The 20,844-nt window shown below is 46.6% G+C and overlaps 1 protein-coding gene across 5 annotated transcripts; it reads right to left on the bottom strand.

Moving 5' to 3' along the window:
• Positions 1-10,150: 10,150 nt before the first annotated feature.
• On the bottom strand, positions 10,151-20,389 carry LOC130118962 (uncharacterized). Of its 5 annotated transcripts, XR_008810806.1 has the most exons (8): positions 20,094-20,389; positions 17,209-17,334; positions 14,860-16,949; positions 14,671-14,764; positions 13,585-13,634; positions 13,330-13,398; positions 10,826-10,936; positions 10,151-10,722 (listed from the first exon to the last, which is right to left on the bottom strand). XR_008810806.1 is itself a non-coding variant. In XM_056287305.1 (7 exons), exons 3-6 carry the CDS (start codon positions 16,945-16,947, stop codon positions 13,357-13,359), a joined length of 2,274 nt encoding a protein of 757 aa, XP_056143280.1. In that variant the 5' UTR covers positions 16,948-16,949; positions 17,209-17,334; positions 20,094-20,389; the 3' UTR covers positions 10,151-10,936; positions 13,330-13,356. The 5 variants fall into 5 exon arrangements, 4 of the variants coding, with proteins under 4 accessions (XP_056143280.1, XP_056143281.1, XP_056143282.1 ...); XM_056287305.1 differs by having other exon boundaries at positions 10,151-10,936; XM_056287306.1 differs by lacking the exon at positions 17,209-17,334 and having other exon boundaries at positions 10,151-10,936.
• Positions 20,390-20,844: the final 455 nt, after the last annotated feature.

A 20,844-nucleotide genomic window follows, 5' to 3' on the forward strand; every position in this document is an offset into this window, starting at 1 on the left:
CTAAAGAAAGGGTCCGACCAATTGTGTCAACTGTGTCTGTAGGGACGCCCAACCATACCCGAGGTAACACGGGGATTCGAACTGGCAATCCCCATGTTGGTAGGCAACAGGATAGACCGCTGGTGTGGACTCCAAGGAATTTAAAGCTGGAGACATGCGCCACTTCCACCCCATGGCAACCCCACTGTCCCATGTGTATGGGGCAGTGGCTGCAGCTTCTAGACCTCCTGAAGTCCACAATCAGCTCCTTCCTCTTCTGCACACTGAGAACAAGCTTGTTGGTAGTCCATCATGATGTGAGACGCCGAATCTCATCCCTGCACCGTTAGATGATTTACTGCCTGTTTGGAGTCTATGTAACACACCGGACACCAACAGCTAAAACGGACTCGTTTCAAAGTGACGCACCCAACAATAACACAACATCCCTTGTTATAACCTAACCACAACACTGCAAAAACATCATACATCTGAACAAGTCTGGCGGTCTTACAACTAAACAGGAATATCTTGCTGAGACCTATGTAGGATTATTCATGACAAAATAAGAATATTTATTTTGACTTTTCTAAATTAGCGATTTCATTTTATTAACCCATATTTATCTTTTTATTTTCATTTATCTTAATTTATCATCTGTTAATTTAGATTTTTATCTCTACTTCTACTTCTATTTCTTTTTTTAGCCATCATGGCAGTAATTTAACTTGCCTGACATTCCAGTTCAGTTTAACTAACATTTTTCACTGAGCAACGTAAAGGAATGAAGTAGTAGGAGTGATGCCATGATCTCACCTCACCTCATCTCATCTTCAGCCACTTCTCCGGGGTCAGGTTGCGGGGGCAGCGAGCTAAGTAGGGCACTCCAGACGTCCCTCTCCCCAGCAACGCCGTCCAGCTCCTCCTGGGGGATCCCAAGGCGCTCCCAGGCCAGATTGGACATGTAGTCCCTCCAGCGAGTTCTGGGTCTACCCCGGGGTCTCCTCCCAACTGGACGTGCCCGGAAAACCTCCAAAGGAAAGCGCCCAGGAGGCATCCTAATCAGATGCCCGAACCTCCTCTACGGAAAAAAACCCCCAAAATTATTTGGGGTCAAAGCAGTAAAAAGTCAATCGAGGTGAAGTTGTAAACAGACTTAAATTGACCATCAACTGCAAGACCAAGACTTTTGGACCTTTTTTTTTTTACATGGTGATGCTGGTCGCATGGCTTGGGTCCTGGGCTGTTCCGGTGGCGTCTGGACACCGCCTGGCATCCTGCTCATCATATTCTTCATAAATGTTATAATTCCATTATAATTCTGTTTATTCTCTTTCAATGCTCCCACCCCCCCGCTCAGAGGTACCTAAATGAGTCACGATTCAGCGCCAAAGATTCAGCCAGCGGCGGGTCGGTTCACAGAGCATTTCAAACGGGATATAAATAATTTCTCTTTACACTCAGCAAAATAAGCTTATTTGGTTTAAAACAATGTCTTTTTTACTTTTACTGTAATGTTTTGCAAATTTAGCTTCCCCATACCTGATGCCCTGCAGCCGCCTACATAAACTAGGCAGTGTGGCCCACTGGAATGGAAATCATTAGGAAACGGTTCTTGTTCAGCAACCATGAGAGCCCCAACATGTGTGCAAGACTCTGCTGTCAGCCAAGCATACGCAGTGTGCACACGCCAGCTGGCCACTGGAACTGAGGATCAGCCATGGATCGAGCGGAGGTTCACTGAAGCGTTGACATTGAAATAAGTATCAAATGAATGATAAAAAAAACCCCACAATCAAAATGGCCTTCACATTTACAGCTAATCACCACTACAGAAACTAGTCCAAAACAGTGCAGAAACAACAGCAACAACAACAGTGTTTGGCTGGAAAGCACATTTAGTGAAAGAAAACACCTTAGCTAAAATGTGGCCTAGGTGAAAGACAAACTGTAATGACTAAATATGATAACAATAATAATAATAATAACTTTATTTATATAGCACTTTTATAAAACAATGTTACAAAGTGCTTTACAAAGAAATAAAACCAGACAAGGCAAAAATAAGAGTAAGACCAAATAAGTAAGAGTAAAAATAAAAATAAAAACAAATATCAAACATTTGTAAAAGCTTTCATAAAAAGAAAAGTTTTAAGACGAGATTTAAAAGAAGCTAGAGACTTGGTTTGTCTTGGTTCGACCGGGAGAGAGTTCCATAGTGCGGGCGCTCTAACAGCAAAAGTCCGATCACCTTTTGTAACAAACCGAGACCTACAAATAACCAGCAGGGCTCCATCTGTGGATCTTAATGGTCAACGAGGGACATACCAGGTCAATAAATCAGAAATGTATTTAGATGCAAGACTATTTAAAGCCTTAAAAGTGACCAATACATTTTTAAAATCAATTTGAAATATAACGGAGCCAGCGTAGGGAGGCAAACACAGGAGTGATATGGTCATGCCTCTTTGTCCCCTTGACAAGCCGAGCAGCGGCGTTTTGTATCAACTGCAGACTTTGGAGGGAGCCCTTGCTGATACCAGAATAAAGGCTGAGAATCGATAAAAGCATGTAAAACTTTTTGCAGATCGGCAATTGATAAAAATGATCTAATTTTGGAGAGTAGCATGAGCTGGAGAGAGCATGACTGAACAACATGTTTGATTTGATTATCAAAACCAAGGTTAGCATCGAATATTACCCCAAGATCCCTTGCAGCCTGCTTAAGACCACCTGGCAGACCACGTAACAAAAGGGCTGATGGAATTTTCGGGACCGAACAGAATGACCTAAGACTTACCGTCATTAAATTTGAGAAAGTTTTCAGACATTCAGGATTTAATGCCAGAGAGGCAAGTTGTGAGATTTGCTAGGGCGCTAGTATCTGTGGGTTTTACTGGTATGTATAACTGAGTGTCGTCAGCATAAAAATGGTAGAGCACACCACGATTTTGAATGACCTGGCCATGGGACAGCATGTATATAGAAAAGAGAAGGGGTCCAAGATCTGAGCTTTGAGGGGCACCACACCACTGCCATCGAGGAGGTAGTTACCCAGAACAGAAAAAAAATCTTTTGGTGAGGTAAAAGCGTAATAAGCTAAGAGCCAAATCCTTGATGCCAACCCAAGTCTCTAAGCGATGTAAGAGGATGTTGTGAGCAACTGTGTCAAAAGCAGTGCTTGAGTCTACAAGAATTAAAAACGAGTGGCCACCTCTTTCTGCAGCCAGCATTAGTGACCTTAACAAGAACTGTCTCGGTAGTGCTCTAAAACCAGACTGGAAACTGCTAAAAACACTATTAGTATTCATAAAAGAAATCATCTGAGAAGAAATAACTCTCTCCAGAACCTTAGATAGAAAAAACAATCTGGAGATAGGTCTGTAGTTACTTAGGGACAGGGGATCTAAATTAGGTTTCTTCAGCAATGGGTGAACATTGTCATGATTAAAACTGTCTGGAAAAGAACCAGAGGACAAAGAATAATAATTTGCAGAATGACGGGGCTGAAGTTGAAAACACCCCCTTGAGCAGCTTAGTGGGAATGATGTCTAATTTGCAGGAGGAGGAGTTCATACTGGAGACTGTACTCTCTACACTGAAATTGTACTTGGTTGAAACTGGGTAAAAGAGGCAGAATTAACATGGGGAATGGAATGAATGCAAGAGCCTGGTTGGATTTGGGAATTTATATTCTCCACCTTATTTACAAAATGAGAGAGAAATTTTTCAGACAAGTCAACATGAGGTTCTAAAAGAGAAGTGGAGAGACCATTAATAACAGAATCAATTACCCTAAAGAGAACTTCAGGATTGTGGTTATTTATTTATATTAGTTCAGAGAGGTATGCTGATCTTGCATCCTTAACTGCCTTCTGGTGAATTAACATTTAGGTTTTTAGGGTGTTATGTGCTAATTCGGATTTACTGACCTTCAACCCCAGATAGCAAAATTGCTGTGGCCCGGACCCATCCCACACCCGATATTTAATCCGGCCCACATACAGCGTGGAATGATGGCACTTGGGCGGTCCGCTCCTGTTTGCCAGATCTGGGCCAGAACCAAGCCATAGCAATGCCGCATGTGTCACATATTTGCCAAAGGTGGCCCATATTTGTTTTGTGATATTTGGGCCATATTCACCATTTACCACACGGGCCACTTCAGGGTCACATCCAGATCACGTGTTGCCCAGAGCACCGCATCTTTGCCAAAAAAAAAAAAGGCCCACATTTGATTTGTCATATTTGGGCCATATTTGCTATTATACATGTGGGCCACTTCAGGCTCACATCCGTTTTGTCAGGGTCAGAAGGCCATTAGTGCCGCGTCATTGCCTGAAGCGGCCCACATCCGGATGCTGTCTGGGGCTGTCGTTCTGATTTGTGGGCCACTTCAGGCTCACATCCATGTTGTCAGGGTCAGAAGGCCATTAGTGCCGCGTCATTGCCTGAAGTGGCCCACATCCGGATGCTGTCTGGGACTGTCGTTCTGATTTGCTACGGAGTGTAAGGGCCCGGGGGTGATCATTCAGCCAGTGTTGTAGTGTTGGCCTTGTAAAAAGACCCGTTTTGTTCACTTTAGAGACACAGAGAGTTGTGTTGTGAGTGACGATTACCTACCTTTGTGCGAACGACGGTTTTCTGATCGTTGACCGAAAATCTGCAGGTCCTGCACCCATCCATTCGTAAACGGAAGGTTTATCATGTCCGAGCCGTCTGAATGAGTAAGCGCTGACACCACAAACCAGGTTGGAGAACACGTCTGGAAATGTTGCCTGTGGTAGCTCGCTGAGATCGCCCAACCACTCTTTTGTGTTTGTACGGATCCAGCCATTAATTTCCTTTATTCTTATCGAAGTAGTGCTCCTTTGTTTCCTCGCTCAGCTTCTCTCTCTCTCGGTCCATTCGTGCTCTTATTCTCTGTTGATTTTGTGTTCGCTGCCGCTGTGCGTTCGCGGTGGCGTATCCTAAATAATGGCGGCCGCTACCCAGAATGCAACGCGCTATCACGTGGCTGCCATTTTCTTTTAACGGAAGCCCACTCGGGCCAAAACACGACCATGGCGATGGACCAGGAGCAACACTCAAATTAAGGTTTCTCTAAACGGCAAGACATAAAAGTACGGTTTTTACATAGAATAGAGAAAACACCTTAGGCTTTCCAAATGGCTAGCGCTCATTGGTCGTTGATATCGTTGGGAGAAAATAGCTGTTACAGTAGGCTACGTGCAGGGGCGGATCTACAGGGTGGCAAGGGGTGGCAGCTGCCACCTCTGGGACACAGTATTGCCACCCCTGTTGCCACCCCGTTTATAAATCAGATTATATGTTTTTAAAGTATATTTCATGTACATGCATGGTGAAGGTCAATGAGACCCGCACCAAACTCATCTCAAACAGAAGTCGCCGATATAGAATCCCCCTCCCCCTCACAGGCGCGGATCTACAGGGTGGCAACAGGGGTGACAGCTGCCACCTCTGGGACACAGTCTTGCCACCCCTTTGCCACCCCAGGAAAAAATTCTCTAGATCCACCACTGGCTACATGGAATGGAGCTCAAAGACCGGGAATTTTAATTTCAAGAACTGAATACAGTTTGGAATTAAGTTCCAAACTACTGATTTCAATTTCAAATTATGCTACTCAGATTCAGTTTTCCAACGCAATTACTCAAGTTAAACAAATTCAAAATGTTTCAAATTCCGTTTTTTTCCCCCAAATTCAAATAAGGTGATTCACCCCCCCCCCCAAATTCAGATTCAGTTTCTAGTGACACATCTCTGCCCATAGCAGGGAGTCTAGTCCAAGTGCAGCGAGGTGATGAAAAGTGGCGAGAAAAACGCTCTATTTGCATATCGGAGACACCAGCCTGATAATTGAGGCGTCGTGGGTTCGAGCCCCGGGGCAGTCCAACCTTGGGGGTCGTCCCGGGTCGTCCTCTTTGTGGAGTTTGCATGTTCTCCCCGTGTCTGCGTGGGTTTCCTCCGGGTGCTCCGGTTTCCCCCCACAGTCCAGAGACATGTAGGTCAGCTGAATCAGCCGTACTAAATCGTCCCTAGGTGTGAATGAGTGTGTGTGTGTGTGTGTGGGCCCTGTGTGATGGCCTGGCGGCCTGTCCAAGGTGTCTCCCCGCCTGCCCTCCAATGACTGCTGGGATAGGCTCCAGCATCCCCGCGACCCTGAGAGCAGGATAAGCGGCTCGGATAACGGGATGGATGGATGGACAAAAGCTGTGAAATGACACCAGAGAAAACATTCATCGCTTACAGGTGTCGAAAATCCTTCCCCCCACAGCACCTTGGCCTGTGAGTTGAGCACACTGTGCAGCCCTCCGCTTGGTACACTAATTGCTCCGCATGAATAATAAATCACATCAAGACACAATCCTCTGAATACCGAAATCAAAGATTCGGACTGACGCAACACGGGCTCACACCGAGCTGGGAAGCGTAACTGAAGCTCACGGCAGGGCAGGGGTCCTGAACTACCACCCCATCCACACGGGTCTACTGAGCATGTGCCCTGTCTCACATCGTCCCATTTATGATCACGGCGGGAGTTTTGAAATTCCCTTTATTACAGTTGTTCCCTCGCCCAGTCTAACCGGAAATCAAAACAAATCAGTTTTATTTGTATAGCCCAACATCACAAATTACAAATTTGCCTCAGTGGGCTTAATCTGAAGAAAGTCATGGGTTGACCAAAGCACAGCACTATATTTGTTTTTCTTGATTTTCTTGTTTTTTTTCTTTTTTTTTCGAGTGTAAACTACTAATAAGACCCGTTAGCCCCTAGCTAACGGGTCTAACGGGTCTGACCCTTTAGCCGAGCGGTTAGTGACGTCGCCTTGTGGTGCAGTACAGTGCGTATCGAATCCCGCACCGAGCAAGAAAATAACCGGTTACATTGGTGGCAGCGGTGGGACCCGGAAGTGTGCAGATCCTCAGGAGTCTCTTTTTGAGCGCGGGATGACAAAGCGCGAGGGCGCGCTTCCGGGAAGGGTGACGACTGTAAGCTACTAATAAGACACGTTAGCCCCCTAGCTAACGGGTCTGACCCTTTAGCCGAGCGGTTAGTGGTGTCGCCTTGTGGTGTAGTACACCCCGTATCGAATCCCGCACCGGGCAAGAAAATAACCGGTTACATGAGCATAAGTGGTTGGTTATTTTGGCACATTCAGATGGACAGATTTGCGGACAGACGACACTGACTCCAAATTTAAATAAACAGGGAGGGAAAAGCATTGTAGAGAATTCGGGAGGCAACGCAACCGCAGGCACCGCCGCGGCCGGGAAGCGAACCCGTATCGCCCGCACCGCAGGAGACATCGCTAACCGCTCGACTAAAGGGTCAGACCCGCCAGCCAGCGGCCAGCGATGTCTCCTGCGGTGCGGGCGATACGGGTTCGCTTCCCGGCCGCGGCAGTTCCTGTGGCTGCGTTGTCCCCCGAATTCGCTACATTCAGTATGTAGTCATTTTTCTTATTGTACTTTTTAGTCTCTGAGTTTAAATGGGTCAATGAACACTTGTGATCAAATCTGGGCAAGCTGACACAACCACGGTCCTCTACTGATGGCCGACGAGCGTCTCAACAGGTGATGTTGGGAGCTGGATGCCTGGCTGAAGAGCACTTCAACAGCAAGAAGAAGGCCTAACTCATTCGCGGCAGGACGCGGGACTCTAGCTTGTTAGTCTGGTCTGTGCGTGTCACTGAAACCTCCAAGGACAACTGAACACGTGGTGAAAATACTGTGGCATCTTCAGGTTCACCATGGGGGGGGGGGGGGGGAAGTATCGGGTTAATGCAGTTGGTTCGGAGATGTTATGCAGTTCCGGGTGGGGGCGCTGTTGCCGGGTCAAATATGGGCGGGACGGAACTATGTGCGGTGAGAGACGACCTGGGAGTTCAAAGGAAGTTGAATCAGTTCTGGACACGACGTTTGACATGACTTCGTTTTGTCCTAATGGAGGCCTGTACGGCGTGGTATAAAGTAGTAGTAGCAGTAGTAGTAGAGGTCTGTACGGCGTGGTATAAAGTAGTAGTAGCAGTAGTAGTAGAGGTCTGTACGGCGTGGTATAAAGTAGTAGTAGTAGTAGTAGTAGAGGTCTGTACGGCGTGGTATAAAGTAGTAGTAGTAGTAGAGGTCTGTACGGCGTGGTATAAAGTAGTAGTAGTAGAGGTCTGTACGGCGTGGTATAAAGTAGTAGTAGTAGTAGTAGTAATAGAGGTCTGTACGGCGTGGTATAAAGTACTAGTAGTAGTAGTAGTAGAGGTCTGTACGGCGTGGTATAAAGTAGTAGTAGTAGTAGTAGAGGTCTGTACGACGCGGTATAAAGTAGTAGTAGTAGTAGAGGTCTGTACGGCGTGGTATAAAGTAGTAGTAGTAGAGGTCTGTACGGCGTGGTATAAAGTAGTAGTAGTAGTAGTAGTAATAGAGGTCTGTACGGCGTGGTATAAAGTACTAGTAGTAGTAGTAGTAGAGGTCTGTACGGCGTGGTATAAAGTAGTAGTAGTAGTAGTAGAGGTCTGTACGGCGTGGTATAAAGTAGTAGTAGTAGTAGAGGTCTGTACGGCGTGGTATAAAGTAGTAGTAGTAGTAGAGGTCTGTACGGCGTGGTATAAAGTAGTAGTAGTAGAGGTCTGTACGGCGTGGTATAAAGTAGTAGTAGTAGTAGTAATAGAGGTCTGTACGGCGTGGTATAAAGTACTAGTAGTAGTAGTAGTAGAGGTCTGTACGGCGTGGTATAAAGTAGTAGTAGTAGTAGTAGAGGTCTGTACGACGTGGTATAAAGTAGTAGTAGTAGTAGTAGAGGTCTGTACGGCGTGGTATAAAGTAGTAGTAGTAGTGGTAGAGGTCTGTACGGCGTGGTATAAAGTAGTAGTAGTAGAGGTCTGTACGGCGTGGTATAAAGTAGTAGTAGTAGTAGTAGTAGAGGTCTGTACGGCGTGGTATAAAGTACTACTAGTAGTAGTAGAGGTCTGTACGGCGTGGTATAAAGTACTACTAGTAGTAGTAGAGGTCTGTACGGCGTGGTATAAAGTACTAGTAGTAGTAGTAGTAGGTCTGTACGTCGTGGTATAAAGTACTACTAGGAGTAGTAGAGGTCTGTACGGCGTGGTATAAAGTACTAGTTGTTGTAGTAGTAGTAGAGGTCTGTACGGCGTGGTATAAAGTACTACTACTAGTAGTAGTAGTAGTAGTAGAGGTCTGTACGGCGTGGTATAAAGTACTACTAGTAGTAGTAGTAGTAGAGGTCTGTACGGCGTGGTATAAAGTACTAGTAGTAGTAGTAGTAGAGGTCTGTACGGCGTAGCAACGCTCGGGTCAGCGTGTGCTCTCTGGCAGCGGTGAACGCTACACTACATTTAGAAAGATGAAAGATGAATCTTGATATAAATTCAAGAATCACGCGAATGGTTTAAAATAAAGCGTTAATACAACTGAAATACCCATCTCCAAAAGTCCGTTTATAGTTGGAAATCACTCCTGGCCGCTTTCATGAAATCCCCCGGATGTCTTGTGTAAATGCGCCTACGTCACGTCCGCTCAGCGCGCGGGCGGTAAGACTACTATATAGCGCGCGTTTTTGAAACGACACCGTTAGTCCAACTCACACTGCCTTCCTTCCTTCCCTGCCACTGTCCACCGTCATTGTGTGTGGAAGCTGCTTTAGTCTTTACACGTTTTGCCTCCTCCTCTGTATTGAAGAGCGACACCGGCGGAGTTTCTCAGCGTCGAGTCTATTTGACGTCACGCATCGCTCTTCCAGCAAATTGCATGGCGCCCCCTAGTGGCATCACAGCGTGCATACGAACACACAGCACTTTCAAATAAAACCGATCTCAGTCTTAAGGTTGCTGCTGACCGACATCCACCTTACATGGTTTCTAAGAGCGCCACATTTCCCTTATTAACTGAGCACTGGGGAAATGGAGGTGGATGTGGCGTGAGCTGCAAAGGATATGGGACCATACAGGACTCTGGCTGTCATCCAGAACACTCCCATTACACATCAGTATTTTTGAATTTCCTGAGAAGAAAAATAGCAAAGGCAAAATTAAGAGGTTGATGTTTCTATAGCAGTTCATTTGTATGAAAAGACATAGGTTCTATTTTTATAACCTTGATTGATCCAGATAACAACCTGATCCATGTGTTATGTGCCATCTTATTTATTTAGTCATTTATTTTTGCCTGTCCACATTCAGCATGAAGCATTTCGAAACCCTCACCTTTCTATGGGTCCGTCAGAAGCAATCAGACAATAATGCATAGTTAAATAAAATTTATTTACATTATTTACATTAGCAGAAAAAGATCCCTGATGTCATAGAATACTAGCTAGATAGACAAATGGTAACTTGCTATGTTAAAATTACGTTTATAAAGTGCATTGCAGCCAACAAACAACTGTGCATGCAACTCGTAAGACGTCAGGATGACTGGTAGTAAAATGAACAGTTATTACAGAATAAAACAAGTATTTATAAAAATCCAGGTTGCTTCGCAGGGGGCCTGCTCTATACAACACGTGAATAAAACTCATTGCAGTCCCCTTGGAAACTATAAAATCTGGTCACAATGTGGCCAGTGCCAGTTTGGGATTTTCGAGAAGAAAAAGGGGCTTGAAAACCCCTTCGCACAAACACGCACACCCACACCCACACCCACGCAAAATCCATCCTGGGTCATTTTGACCATTCCAAATTGTGCAACTGTCTGTGTTACTGTAAATACCTACAACACGGGAACAAGAAAAGGACACATCTTACTCCAAATTCTTAAGCGGCTTCCACGTTTGACTTTCTTTCACTTTGTTTCGCGATGAACGACGTCTTACCGCAACGCCCTCTGCCCTGGTAAACGAGCCGGCCTTAACAAACGCTAAAAACAGTGGAGGTGGGATCAGGAGAAGTCACACGTCGCACTCGGGGGACTTCCGTCGTTCATCCTGGAACAAACGCAGCACAGGAAAAGGAGCACCCCGAGATGGAGGAGAGTCCACACACACAGGAAATGAAGACATAAAGCACTATGGTTTGTAAAACAGGTGACTTGGTATCAGAGGCGGAAAAACCCAGTCCAGGAAGTAAAAACCCTATCCTTGTCTTTGCTCCACCGATGTACTAAACCATCAGATTGCACTGACTAGTTTCCCCAAATCTGCTGGTTTAACACAGGGATAAAGTAAAGACAAGGTTAGGGTTTTTACTTTCTGGACTGGGTTTTTCCACCTCTGCTTAGTATTACAAAAACCTGCAAAATGAATACAACTAACAATTTAATAATTACAAAAATTCTGAAATAAGGAAAGTTTTCTATCCATCCATCCATTATCTGAACCGCTTATCCTGCTCTCAGGGTCGCGGGGATGCTGGAGCCTATCCCACACACACACACACACACACACACACACATATTCATACCTAGGGACAATTTAGTACGGCCGATTCACCTGACCTACATGTCTTTGAACTGTGGGAGGAAACCGGAGCCCCCGGAGGAAACCCACACAGACACAGGGAGAACATGCAAACTCCACACAGAGGACGACCCGGGACGACCCGCCAAGGTTGGACTACCCCGGGGCTCGAACCCAGAACCTTCTTGCTGTGAGGCGACCGTGCTAACCACTGTGCCATAGGAGGATCCCCCCCCCCCATTTTATTTATCTTATTAGTTTTCATTTTATTTCTGCAAGATACAGACGTGCTCAGATTTGTGGGCACCCTTACAGCTCATTGAAATAATGCCTCATTCCTCCTGAAAAACTGACGCAATTCAAAGCCTTTTTTTGTATGTACACGTGCATGCCTTTGGCATGTCACACAATAAAGCTAAGACCATGTTAAAACAGATGACTTAATGCCGATTCTACAAAAGACCGGACACATTTGTTGGTACCCCTTCGAAAAGACAATAAATAATTGGATTACAGTGACATTTCAAACTAATTACTTTCGTTAATTAGCATCACACATGTCTCCGACCTTGTAATCAGTCGTTCAGCCTACCGAACCGGAGAAAAGTAGTCGCTGTGCTGCTCGGTGTCATTGTGTGCGCCACACTGACCGCGGACCGGAGGAAGCCGAGGAGCGAGTTGTCTGAGGAGATCAGCAGGAACTAACCGACAAGCATGGCTACGAGGTCTACGAGACCATCTCCGAGCAGCTCGACGTCCCCGTGACAACAGCTGCAAATATCACCAGGACGTTTAAGGTCCATGGAACCGCAGCCCACCTCCCCGGGTGCGGCCGCGAGAGGAGAGTCGACCCCGGATTGTACAGAGGGACGGCGCGAACGGCGGAAAAAGAACCGAGGGTAAACTGCCAAAGAGACGCCAGCTGAACGCCAAGGCGAAGGCACCTCAGTTTCTGATCGCGCCGTCCGTCCCTTTCTGAATGAAAGTGGGCTCCGTGGAAGGAGACCCAGGAGGACTCCGCTTTTGAAAGACTGGAATTCGCTAAAATGCGTACTTACAAGCCACGATCCTTCTGAGAGGATGTCCTCTGGACAGACGAGTCAAAACTGGAGCTTTTTGGCAAATTACATCAGCTCTGTGCCCACATACGAAAAGAGCACCATACCTACAGTGAGACGTGGAGGAGGCTGGGTTGTGTTTTGGGGGCCGCTTTGCTGCTCCTGGCACACGGTGCTTTGACTCCGTGCAGGGCACTATGACATCTCAGGACTATCACGGCCTCCTGGAGCCAAACGTACCGCCCGGTGTCAGAAAGCTCCGTCTCAGACGCGGGTCACGGGTCCTCCAACAGGATCATGACCCAAAAGACAGAGCTAACAGTGGGCTATTCTATAGGGGCTCTCTGTGTCCCCTGATCTGAATCCTATCGAACATCGACGGAAAGAGCCGAAAGTTGCATGTCGGGGGAGAAAAAGCACCCGTCAGACTTGAGACCGCCGCATCAGCCTCAAGTCTTGACTCCTCCTCGAGACTTGCTCAAGGAGAACTGGGCCAAAATGCCTGCTAACAGGTGCAGAAGTCTCACCGAGAGCTACAGAAAGTGTTTGATAGCGGCGACTGCCTCTAAAAGGTGGTGCAACAACCTTTCTCGGGTTAAGGGTCCCGTCATTTTTGCCCATGCCATTTTCATTGGTGTTATTATTTACAGTATTATGTTGAATAAAAAAAAAAAGTCTGACTTCTATGAAATGTGGAAGAAACAAGGGTGGATGCCAACTTCTTTTGAGAGTTTCAAGTTATTTCGGAGAAAATTGTGCGTTCCTCGTTTTTTGTTTGTTTTGTTTTTTTTTGTGGCGGGGCACCAGCAAACGTGAGCACGTCTGTGTGTGTCCATTCGAAACCATCACCGAAGTACCACGTACCTCACATGGCCCCCGACACCCGTCCTGTCATCTCTGGGACTGTCCATCTGCGCCTCTGAACTGTTTATTCTGGTAGACACATACACAACACATCAGGAGGACGACACTCGCGCATCGGATCAATCTGCTAAAATCAGACGTGAGCAGCAAAGGATTTGCGGGGGGCAGAGACGAGCCACACCCCACCCCTTTCAAGCTACAGCCGAGGCGTTGCATGCCCCTCCCCCCCCCCAAATTTCCAGTGCTTGTTATTACCTTGTGTTTTGCACATCTCATTGAGAAGTTCTCTTCATTAAGCACGCAGCCTACAGAGACGGGCACAGCATTATTAAAATACACAAACAAAACTACAGCTGAAGATTTCTTGGGTCAAACTGGCTCAGAGCGACAGTCCTCCCACACACCAACAGGACATCGAAGCTATCCCGAGTCGTGCCACTGGGTAATGATTTGTGACCGTGACTTGGTAGTGTATTTATTTCCTGATTTTCTTTCTTTACGTGTTTCTGTAATCAGGGACCGCGTACAAATACTTTAAACTCAAAGAGAGCTTTGCAAATCTGCTTTGGACCAGATAGCAAAATAGCTAATTACCACGGGCAGTCCCTTGGACTGGCAGATTTGAGATTTAATAAACGATATACAATACAAGACGCACAATGAACATCCTAGTAAAATGCACAAAATCTCATTTGCAAAAAGAAAAAAAATAAATTCAGTACAACCCCCCACCCGCAAATATACAATCACTATCAAAACACAATAAAAACCCCACCCACAGCAATACACACAAATGGGCACGAGCACACACACACACACACCAACTGTAAAATCCATCCATCCATCCGTTATCCAAACCGCTTATCCCGCTCTCAGGGTCGCGGGGATGCTGGAGCCTATCCCAGCTCTCATTCGGCGGCAGGCGGGGAGACACCCTGGACAGGCCGCCAGGCCATCACACAGGGTCCACACACACACACACACACATACACACACACACACACACACACACACACACACACACACACACACACACACACACACACACTCATACCTAGGGACAATTTAGCACGGCCGATCCACCTGACCTCCATGTCTTTGTACTGTGGGGGGGGAACCGGAGCACCCGGAGGAAACCCGGGCAGACACGGGGAGAACATGCAAACTCCACACAGACGACGACCCGGGACGACCCCCAAGGTTGGACGACCCCGGGGCTCGAACCCGGGACCTTCTTGCCGTGAGGCGACAGCGCTAACCGCTGCGCCACCGTGCCGCCCGCAGCTGTAAAATCCTGGACAGGAAATGCACTGCATGACACGTGTATGTTCCACGCCGTACCTGACCACCCGGCACATCCATAGTGATAGTTTCGGGGGCATCCCTTCTGGAAACAGCCCATTATTGCACCTGTTTGATGGCAAGCGTAACACAACTGAAAACAGGAGAGAAACAGGCTTGTCGTGAACAAACGCAGACGGGATCATCTGTGCGAGCATCTTGAACGAGAGACGGCGTTTTAGCGATTACCGTTTCCTGCGCGAGCAGAGCCGCCTCTCCCAGCCCGTACAGCTTCCCTTTGACGAGGAAGATGCCGGCTGACCAGATGCCACAGTCCTCGTGGATCCACCACTCGCCTGTGTAGGCGGGGGCTGCCGGGGGACTGTGGCGGTCCACCGCCGGGGACCTTCCGATGGAGGCGGAGATGGAGCCGTCACCGTCGCTCCACTCGTCTTCGGTCCTTAGCACGTGGCTATTGTTAAGTTCGTGCGACCGTCCCCTTTCTTTCTTCGAGCTCTTTCGGTCACGGGCGAAGAGCGCGGCGAGGCTCTGCTGCCTGCTCTGCCAATCCAGAGACCGACCGACGGGAAGATAAGGCCCGTGAAGGTCGCCGAGCCCCATGGCGTTGGCCGTTTGACCGCAAAGGCAACAAACCTGCGTAGACGGGCACTTGCTTTCCGAGCCGAGCCTGCCGAGCCGAAAACACGAGGTGGTGGGGACGAATCCGGCCACGGACAGGGCGCGAGCTGGGTGGTGCCCTCCGCCGCGCCTCACGCTCGCCTCCTCCTCTTCGTAGTTGACGACGGTACACACTCTCCGCGCTATGCGGACGAAAGGGCGGAAGCCGTCCAGCTTGTCGCGCTTCTTCCCCCCTTTGACCTTCGTAAACTTAAGCTGGATTTCCGGCTCCCCGGGGGGGAACAAAGTGGGCAGCCCGGTCCGGGTGTACTTTTTACGCCGCCTCTTCTTGGAGGGATTCTTACGCCCCGCCCCCGCTTTAACGCCCGCCGAGACCTTCGAAATCCGCTCCTCGGCCATTCTCTGGCGGCGTTGTTGCTTGGTTATCATCTTTTTGCTCTTGCGCGCCGCAGCGAGCCTTTTCTGCTTTCGCGTGAGGCTCTTGGCTTTGCTGCGGGACCAGACGCTCGCCGATTCCCTCGGCGGCGACGTAGAGGGACGCTTCCCAGCTGTGGGAGTATCCATATCAGAGGCGTCTAAATTACCGCTCACCCTCCGCGCGAGATCTGGATGCGAGAGAGACTCCTCCTCTGAACTGGACAACCTCTCCGTGGACTCCATCACAGCTCCCGAATCATAACATTCGCTGTATAAACCTACACTGCTGTTCCTGATCTGCCTTCTCAAGTTGTACTGGGAGACGCTGTTGGGGAGGTGATGCGTCTCTGAGGTAAATCTCCGAACTCGGGCGCTGCGTCGCAACTCGACGCCCCGGACCAGCGATTCACCCTTCTTCTGAACCTGCGTTTTGTCTTCCAGACTCTTCCTGCGAAAAGTCTTGTCGGATAAGTCGTTGCTCTTGTTCCTTTTGTCGGTCACCGGGACCTCGACGACGTCACTGTCGTCGGTTGAAATGTCGATGGGAGATTCGACGGGATTCCCGTAGACGGCACTTAGGTCCGACAGGAGCACCACGGGCCTGGCGTGGTGCACGGGTATGTCCACCGAGCTGTCGGAGGACTCATCCGAATATGTGCTGTCACGACTCGGGGAGCTCAGGGTCTGTGGTAGGATGAAGCAACTTCGGCCTTCATCCAGGGAGAACGCGGCCGGTGACAAGGTTTCCACAACGGGGCTGACACTTTCCCTGCTTACGGAACTACACGGAAGCGAGTCCTTAGCGGTGGAAACGAGGAAGATCACATCAGAGCCGCTGTCGCTCTCCTCCCCGCCACTGCTTTCAGGTATCGGGACCTGTGTCGGGTTGGAGCCATAAAACCCTGTATGCCATTGGTTGTTGTGGGCTCCACCATGGTAGAGACCCAGTCCTTGAGCTAGCGATGAATTCATGTAGCTCCTTATACGTTCCGGGTCATGTTCCATGTCTCTGAGGTGGGCGACGCCGTCCATCTCGGGATGCAGATGGACAGCATCATCGTCCTCCATGCTGCTGTCTAATATTCCGGTGGACATTGAACTGTAGGAAGATGATGCAGTTCTCGATCTGGTGCTGTAGGGGGAATTGGCATCTGTGCTCGGTGGATTTCTGCGATACCACTCTGGCTTCATTGCCAGGTGACCGCAGGTCAAAGAATTGACCGAGAAGCCCTTAGACAGGTCCATAGCGGTGGGAGATGGATCTGGGGATGACACTTCCATCACTGCAAAGTATAAAAGGATCATATATCAATATCAATAAAACTGTGACACATAATACAATACATTGTCTTTTTATAGCCAACTCTTCTTAAAGCAGTTAGGTATCACAACATGTGGCATTACAACACGTCTAACAGTATTAGAGAAAATGTAACGAGCGCTGTAAACACCCACAATTTTGTTATTCTTTCTTTACTGTGATTTACTTTTCTTTTATGCTTTTCTTCTTTCATCATCCGTCCAGCCATCCATTATCTATACCTGCTTAATCCAATTCAGCGTTGCAGGGGCTGGAGTCTATCCCAGCATGCATTGGGCAGAGGGCAGGCAGACACACTGGACAGGTCGGTGTTTTGACAATTTGCCCTCCCTTGTCAAAATGTCTTACTGTAATGTTGGTAATGGGAAAAACAGTATTATAATGATAATAATAGGGAATTTTACATGATATCAGTATTTACAGTACCAGTCACAAGTTTGGACATACCTGACTGAATGTATGTTTTTCAAAATCTTGAAGTCATTACTCAGTTATTTCCTAAACAATTTTATATTTAAAAAATAGGCATTTTGAAATGCTCCTCCAACCTTGCCAGTTGTTTCATTTAGTACTTAAGCGAAATTTAGTAAAAATAAAGAAAACCCCTTAACATGTGTAGGTGTGCCCAAACTTTTGACTGGTACTATCATAAAATCTGCTTACATATGCAAAAATACCATGTTTAAGAATCCAACTGAGGTTCATTACATTCAACTCTTTGGTAAAGTTTAACATCAAACCAAAGCTAGTTTTTAAATAATACTCCCTCAAATATTTTATATTTCATTTTGTGACAAAATGTAGGTAGCAGATTAGAATTAATTTAGACAACATAATTATAATTATGTTGGATAATGATGTATCCAATATGAAAATATCCCAATTTTATCATGTTACAACACCAGTGAAAGACGATAAGGGTGATTCTTCAACTTAGGGTACTTTTGGCTTTTGAAATAAATAACAAATAAATTCCCAATTTGGGGCACTTTTGGCTTTTGAAAAAAATAAAGAAGAAATTTCTTTAAAATCGATTTTTCTTCTTGTTCAAAAGCTCTATTAAGTGAATAAAGTGAAATTTCTTATTTCTGAACTAAAATACTCAATTAGTAACTTGTTTGGTAATGACGCCTAATAAACCTGCTCTCAGATCAGGACATATAACTCTTCACATTACTGACATTTGTGGACATGAAAAAGTCACGCTTCTGCCATGACTGCTCATGCGCCTCTGGCACTTCTCGTTTCTGTGGCAACCACATTGTTGTTGTTGTTGTTGTTGTTGTTTGGAAAGACATTATTGCTCTCTAAAACGTTCTGTATGATGGTTATGACAGATGTATGAAGGACAGAGATATTTCACTATCAAAAATGTGCAAATTGCACATATATAAAAACCATAGGAATTTGAAATATGTCCTTTTAAATTATTATGAGAATATGCAAAGTGAAGCTTTAATGAATTTAACCATGTTTTAATTACTTTATTATAGAGGGGGAAGTTAAAAAGTCTGGGTTGGGGACAAGCCCAAAACTGAAATTCTGGCACATTTGAATTTTCTACATACTGAAAAAGTATTCAAACGTCATCACTGAGACACAAATCTTTTTTTTCCATAGCCAACACAACCCAACTCTAACAAATACAATAACTGTTTTTCCCCCAAAAAATAATTTTTCCCTTGAAAAATCTACCCTATGGACAGAAAAACTCCCTTAACTGAAGAATCCCCCTTAAACAATGCAAAGTGAAGCTTTAATGAATTTAACCATGTTTTAATTACTTTATTATAGAGGGGGAAGTTAAAAAGTCTGGGTTGGGGACAAGCCCAAAACTGAAATTCTGGCACATTTGAATTTTCAACATACTAAAAAAGTATTCAAATGTCATCACTGAGACACAAATCTTTTTTTTTTCATAGCCAACACAACCCAACTCTTAACAAATACAATAACTGTTTTTCCCCAAAAAAATAAATTTTCCCTTGAAAAATCTACCCTATGGACAGAAAAACTCCCTTAACTGAAGAATCACCCTTAAACAATTCAAAGGGAAGCTTTAATGAATTTAACCGTGTTTTAATTACTTTATTTTAGAGGGGGAAGTTAAAAAGTCTGGGTAGGGGACAAGCCCAAAACTGAAATTCTGGCACATCTGAATTTTCAACATACTGAAAAAATATTCAAACGTCATCACTGAGACACAAATCTTTTTTTTTCTATAGCCAACACAACCCAATTCTAACAAATACAATAACTGTTTTTCCCCCAAAAAATAATTTTTCCCTTGAAAAATCTACCCTATGGACAGAAAAACTCCCTTAACTGAAGAATCCCCCTTAAACAATGCAAAGTGAAGCTTTAATGAATTTAACCATGTTTTAATAACTTTATTATAGAGGGGGAAGTTAAAAAGTCTGGGTTGGGGACAAGCCCAAAACTGAAATTCTGGCACATTTGAATTTTCAACACACTAAAAAAGTATTCAAATGTCATCACTGAGACACAAATCTTTTTTTTTTCATAGCCAACACAACCCAACTCTTAACAAATACAATAACTGTTTTTCCTCCAAAAAATAAATTTTCCCTTAAAAAAATCTACCCTAGGGACAGAAAAACTCCCTTAACTGAAGAATCCCCCTTAAACAGTAACATTGCACCGTATTATTACCCAACCCATCCTAACGTATTCCACGTTCTAGTTACTGCGACCCAAAAACCCTAAGCCGCGCATGCGCAGTAACGCCACTCGCTAGGTAGAGCGACATATTAGAGCAGCAGTCCCATCGCAGGGTCCACACACACAAAACCCCCATGCACGCCTACAGGTAATAAAGAGACTCTTAATTCCACCTAACAACACAGCCTTGTGTTAGGGGTCCCACATAAACACGGGAGGGGGGGGACCCCAAAACGTCACACGGGTGGGCTGGAAGTTACCCTACGACCCTGGTTACAGCGCCTTCTTCGGATTCGTGCAAAGTGCGTCGCTACCGTCTCAGCACAACTGACGCGCCGTACAAGCGGTTTGGACCCCAAGTGGGGATCCACTCAGAGGGGTCAAAGTATGACGACGATGATGATGATGACGATGATGCTCTTACCTCGAGGTCTAACTAAGCTCGCGGCAGTAGGCTGGAGGATGACGCCGCCTATCCAGGCCCGTCCATCAGCGCAGGACGTAAACACACGAGCGGCGAGAGCCCCACTTCATGTCGACGAGCCGGGCCCGGCTAGCGGGCCGACGCGTTTCTCTGCCCCGATCCCCGCCTTGCACCCCGATATCCGGGACGATTAACCATTTCCTCGGAGCGGAACGACGGCGGCGCTTCTTTATCCCCCGCTCCTTAGCCCGTTGCTCGGGGAAGGCTAACGCTAGTCAACGCTGGAGGGTGGAGCGGAGTTGCCAGCCAAACGCGCGCACGCGCGCGGGAGGGGGAGGGGGGGTTGCCTCCACAATGTTACTTTGTTTCTGCCGATCACGACGTCGAATGTAGCCGATCCCGAAATCTGTTTTGGGTTTCGTCCCGTTGTAATGTCGGCTGGCGATTCAGAAAAGGAGGGGGGGGGGGTCCCGGATTTGGCTGTGACCAGGCGGCTGGCTCCCTTCTTGAAGCAGGCGTTTTTTTTACGGGGCTGAAAATACGTGGGGTGATGCTGAAGGTCTGGCAACCCCGGCGGTCACCTGCCTCTGAATAAGGAATTTAACCCGGTGGTGGACTTCTGTTTTTATCTTCTTCGCGTCGTTTTTTCTCGTTAAGCTTGATTTCCTCTCATTTGTATTCTTCCTTTCGTCATTCTCTTCCACCCTTTTCCTCTTTTATGGTCACGTGCCTATTATTTGTGCACTTTCAC

The sequence above is a fragment of the Lampris incognitus genome, chromosome 10, assembly GCF_029633865.1.
Source record: "Lampris incognitus isolate fLamInc1 chromosome 10, fLamInc1.hap2, whole genome shotgun sequence".
In the NCBI taxonomy this organism is placed as follows: domain Eukaryota; kingdom Metazoa; phylum Chordata; class Actinopteri; order Lampriformes; family Lampridae; genus Lampris; species Lampris incognitus.

What these genes read in the sequence shown, in the direction of transcription:
- LOC130118962 (XM_056287306.1), bottom strand. Translation starts at nt 16,947, where the DNA reads ATGGAAGTGTCATCCCCAGATCCATCTCCCACCGCTATGGACCTGTCT. An exon ending in TGGATGTGCCGGGTGGTCAG is followed by an intron (nt 13,635 to 14,670) that starts GTACGGCGTGGA and finishes CCGTCTCTGTAG; the next exon opens with GCTGCGTGCTTAATGAAGAG. An exon ending in TGAGATGTGCAAAACACAAG is followed by an intron (nt 13,399 to 13,584) that starts GTAATAACAAGC and finishes TGTGTCTACCAG; the next exon opens with AATAAACAGTTCAGAGGCGC.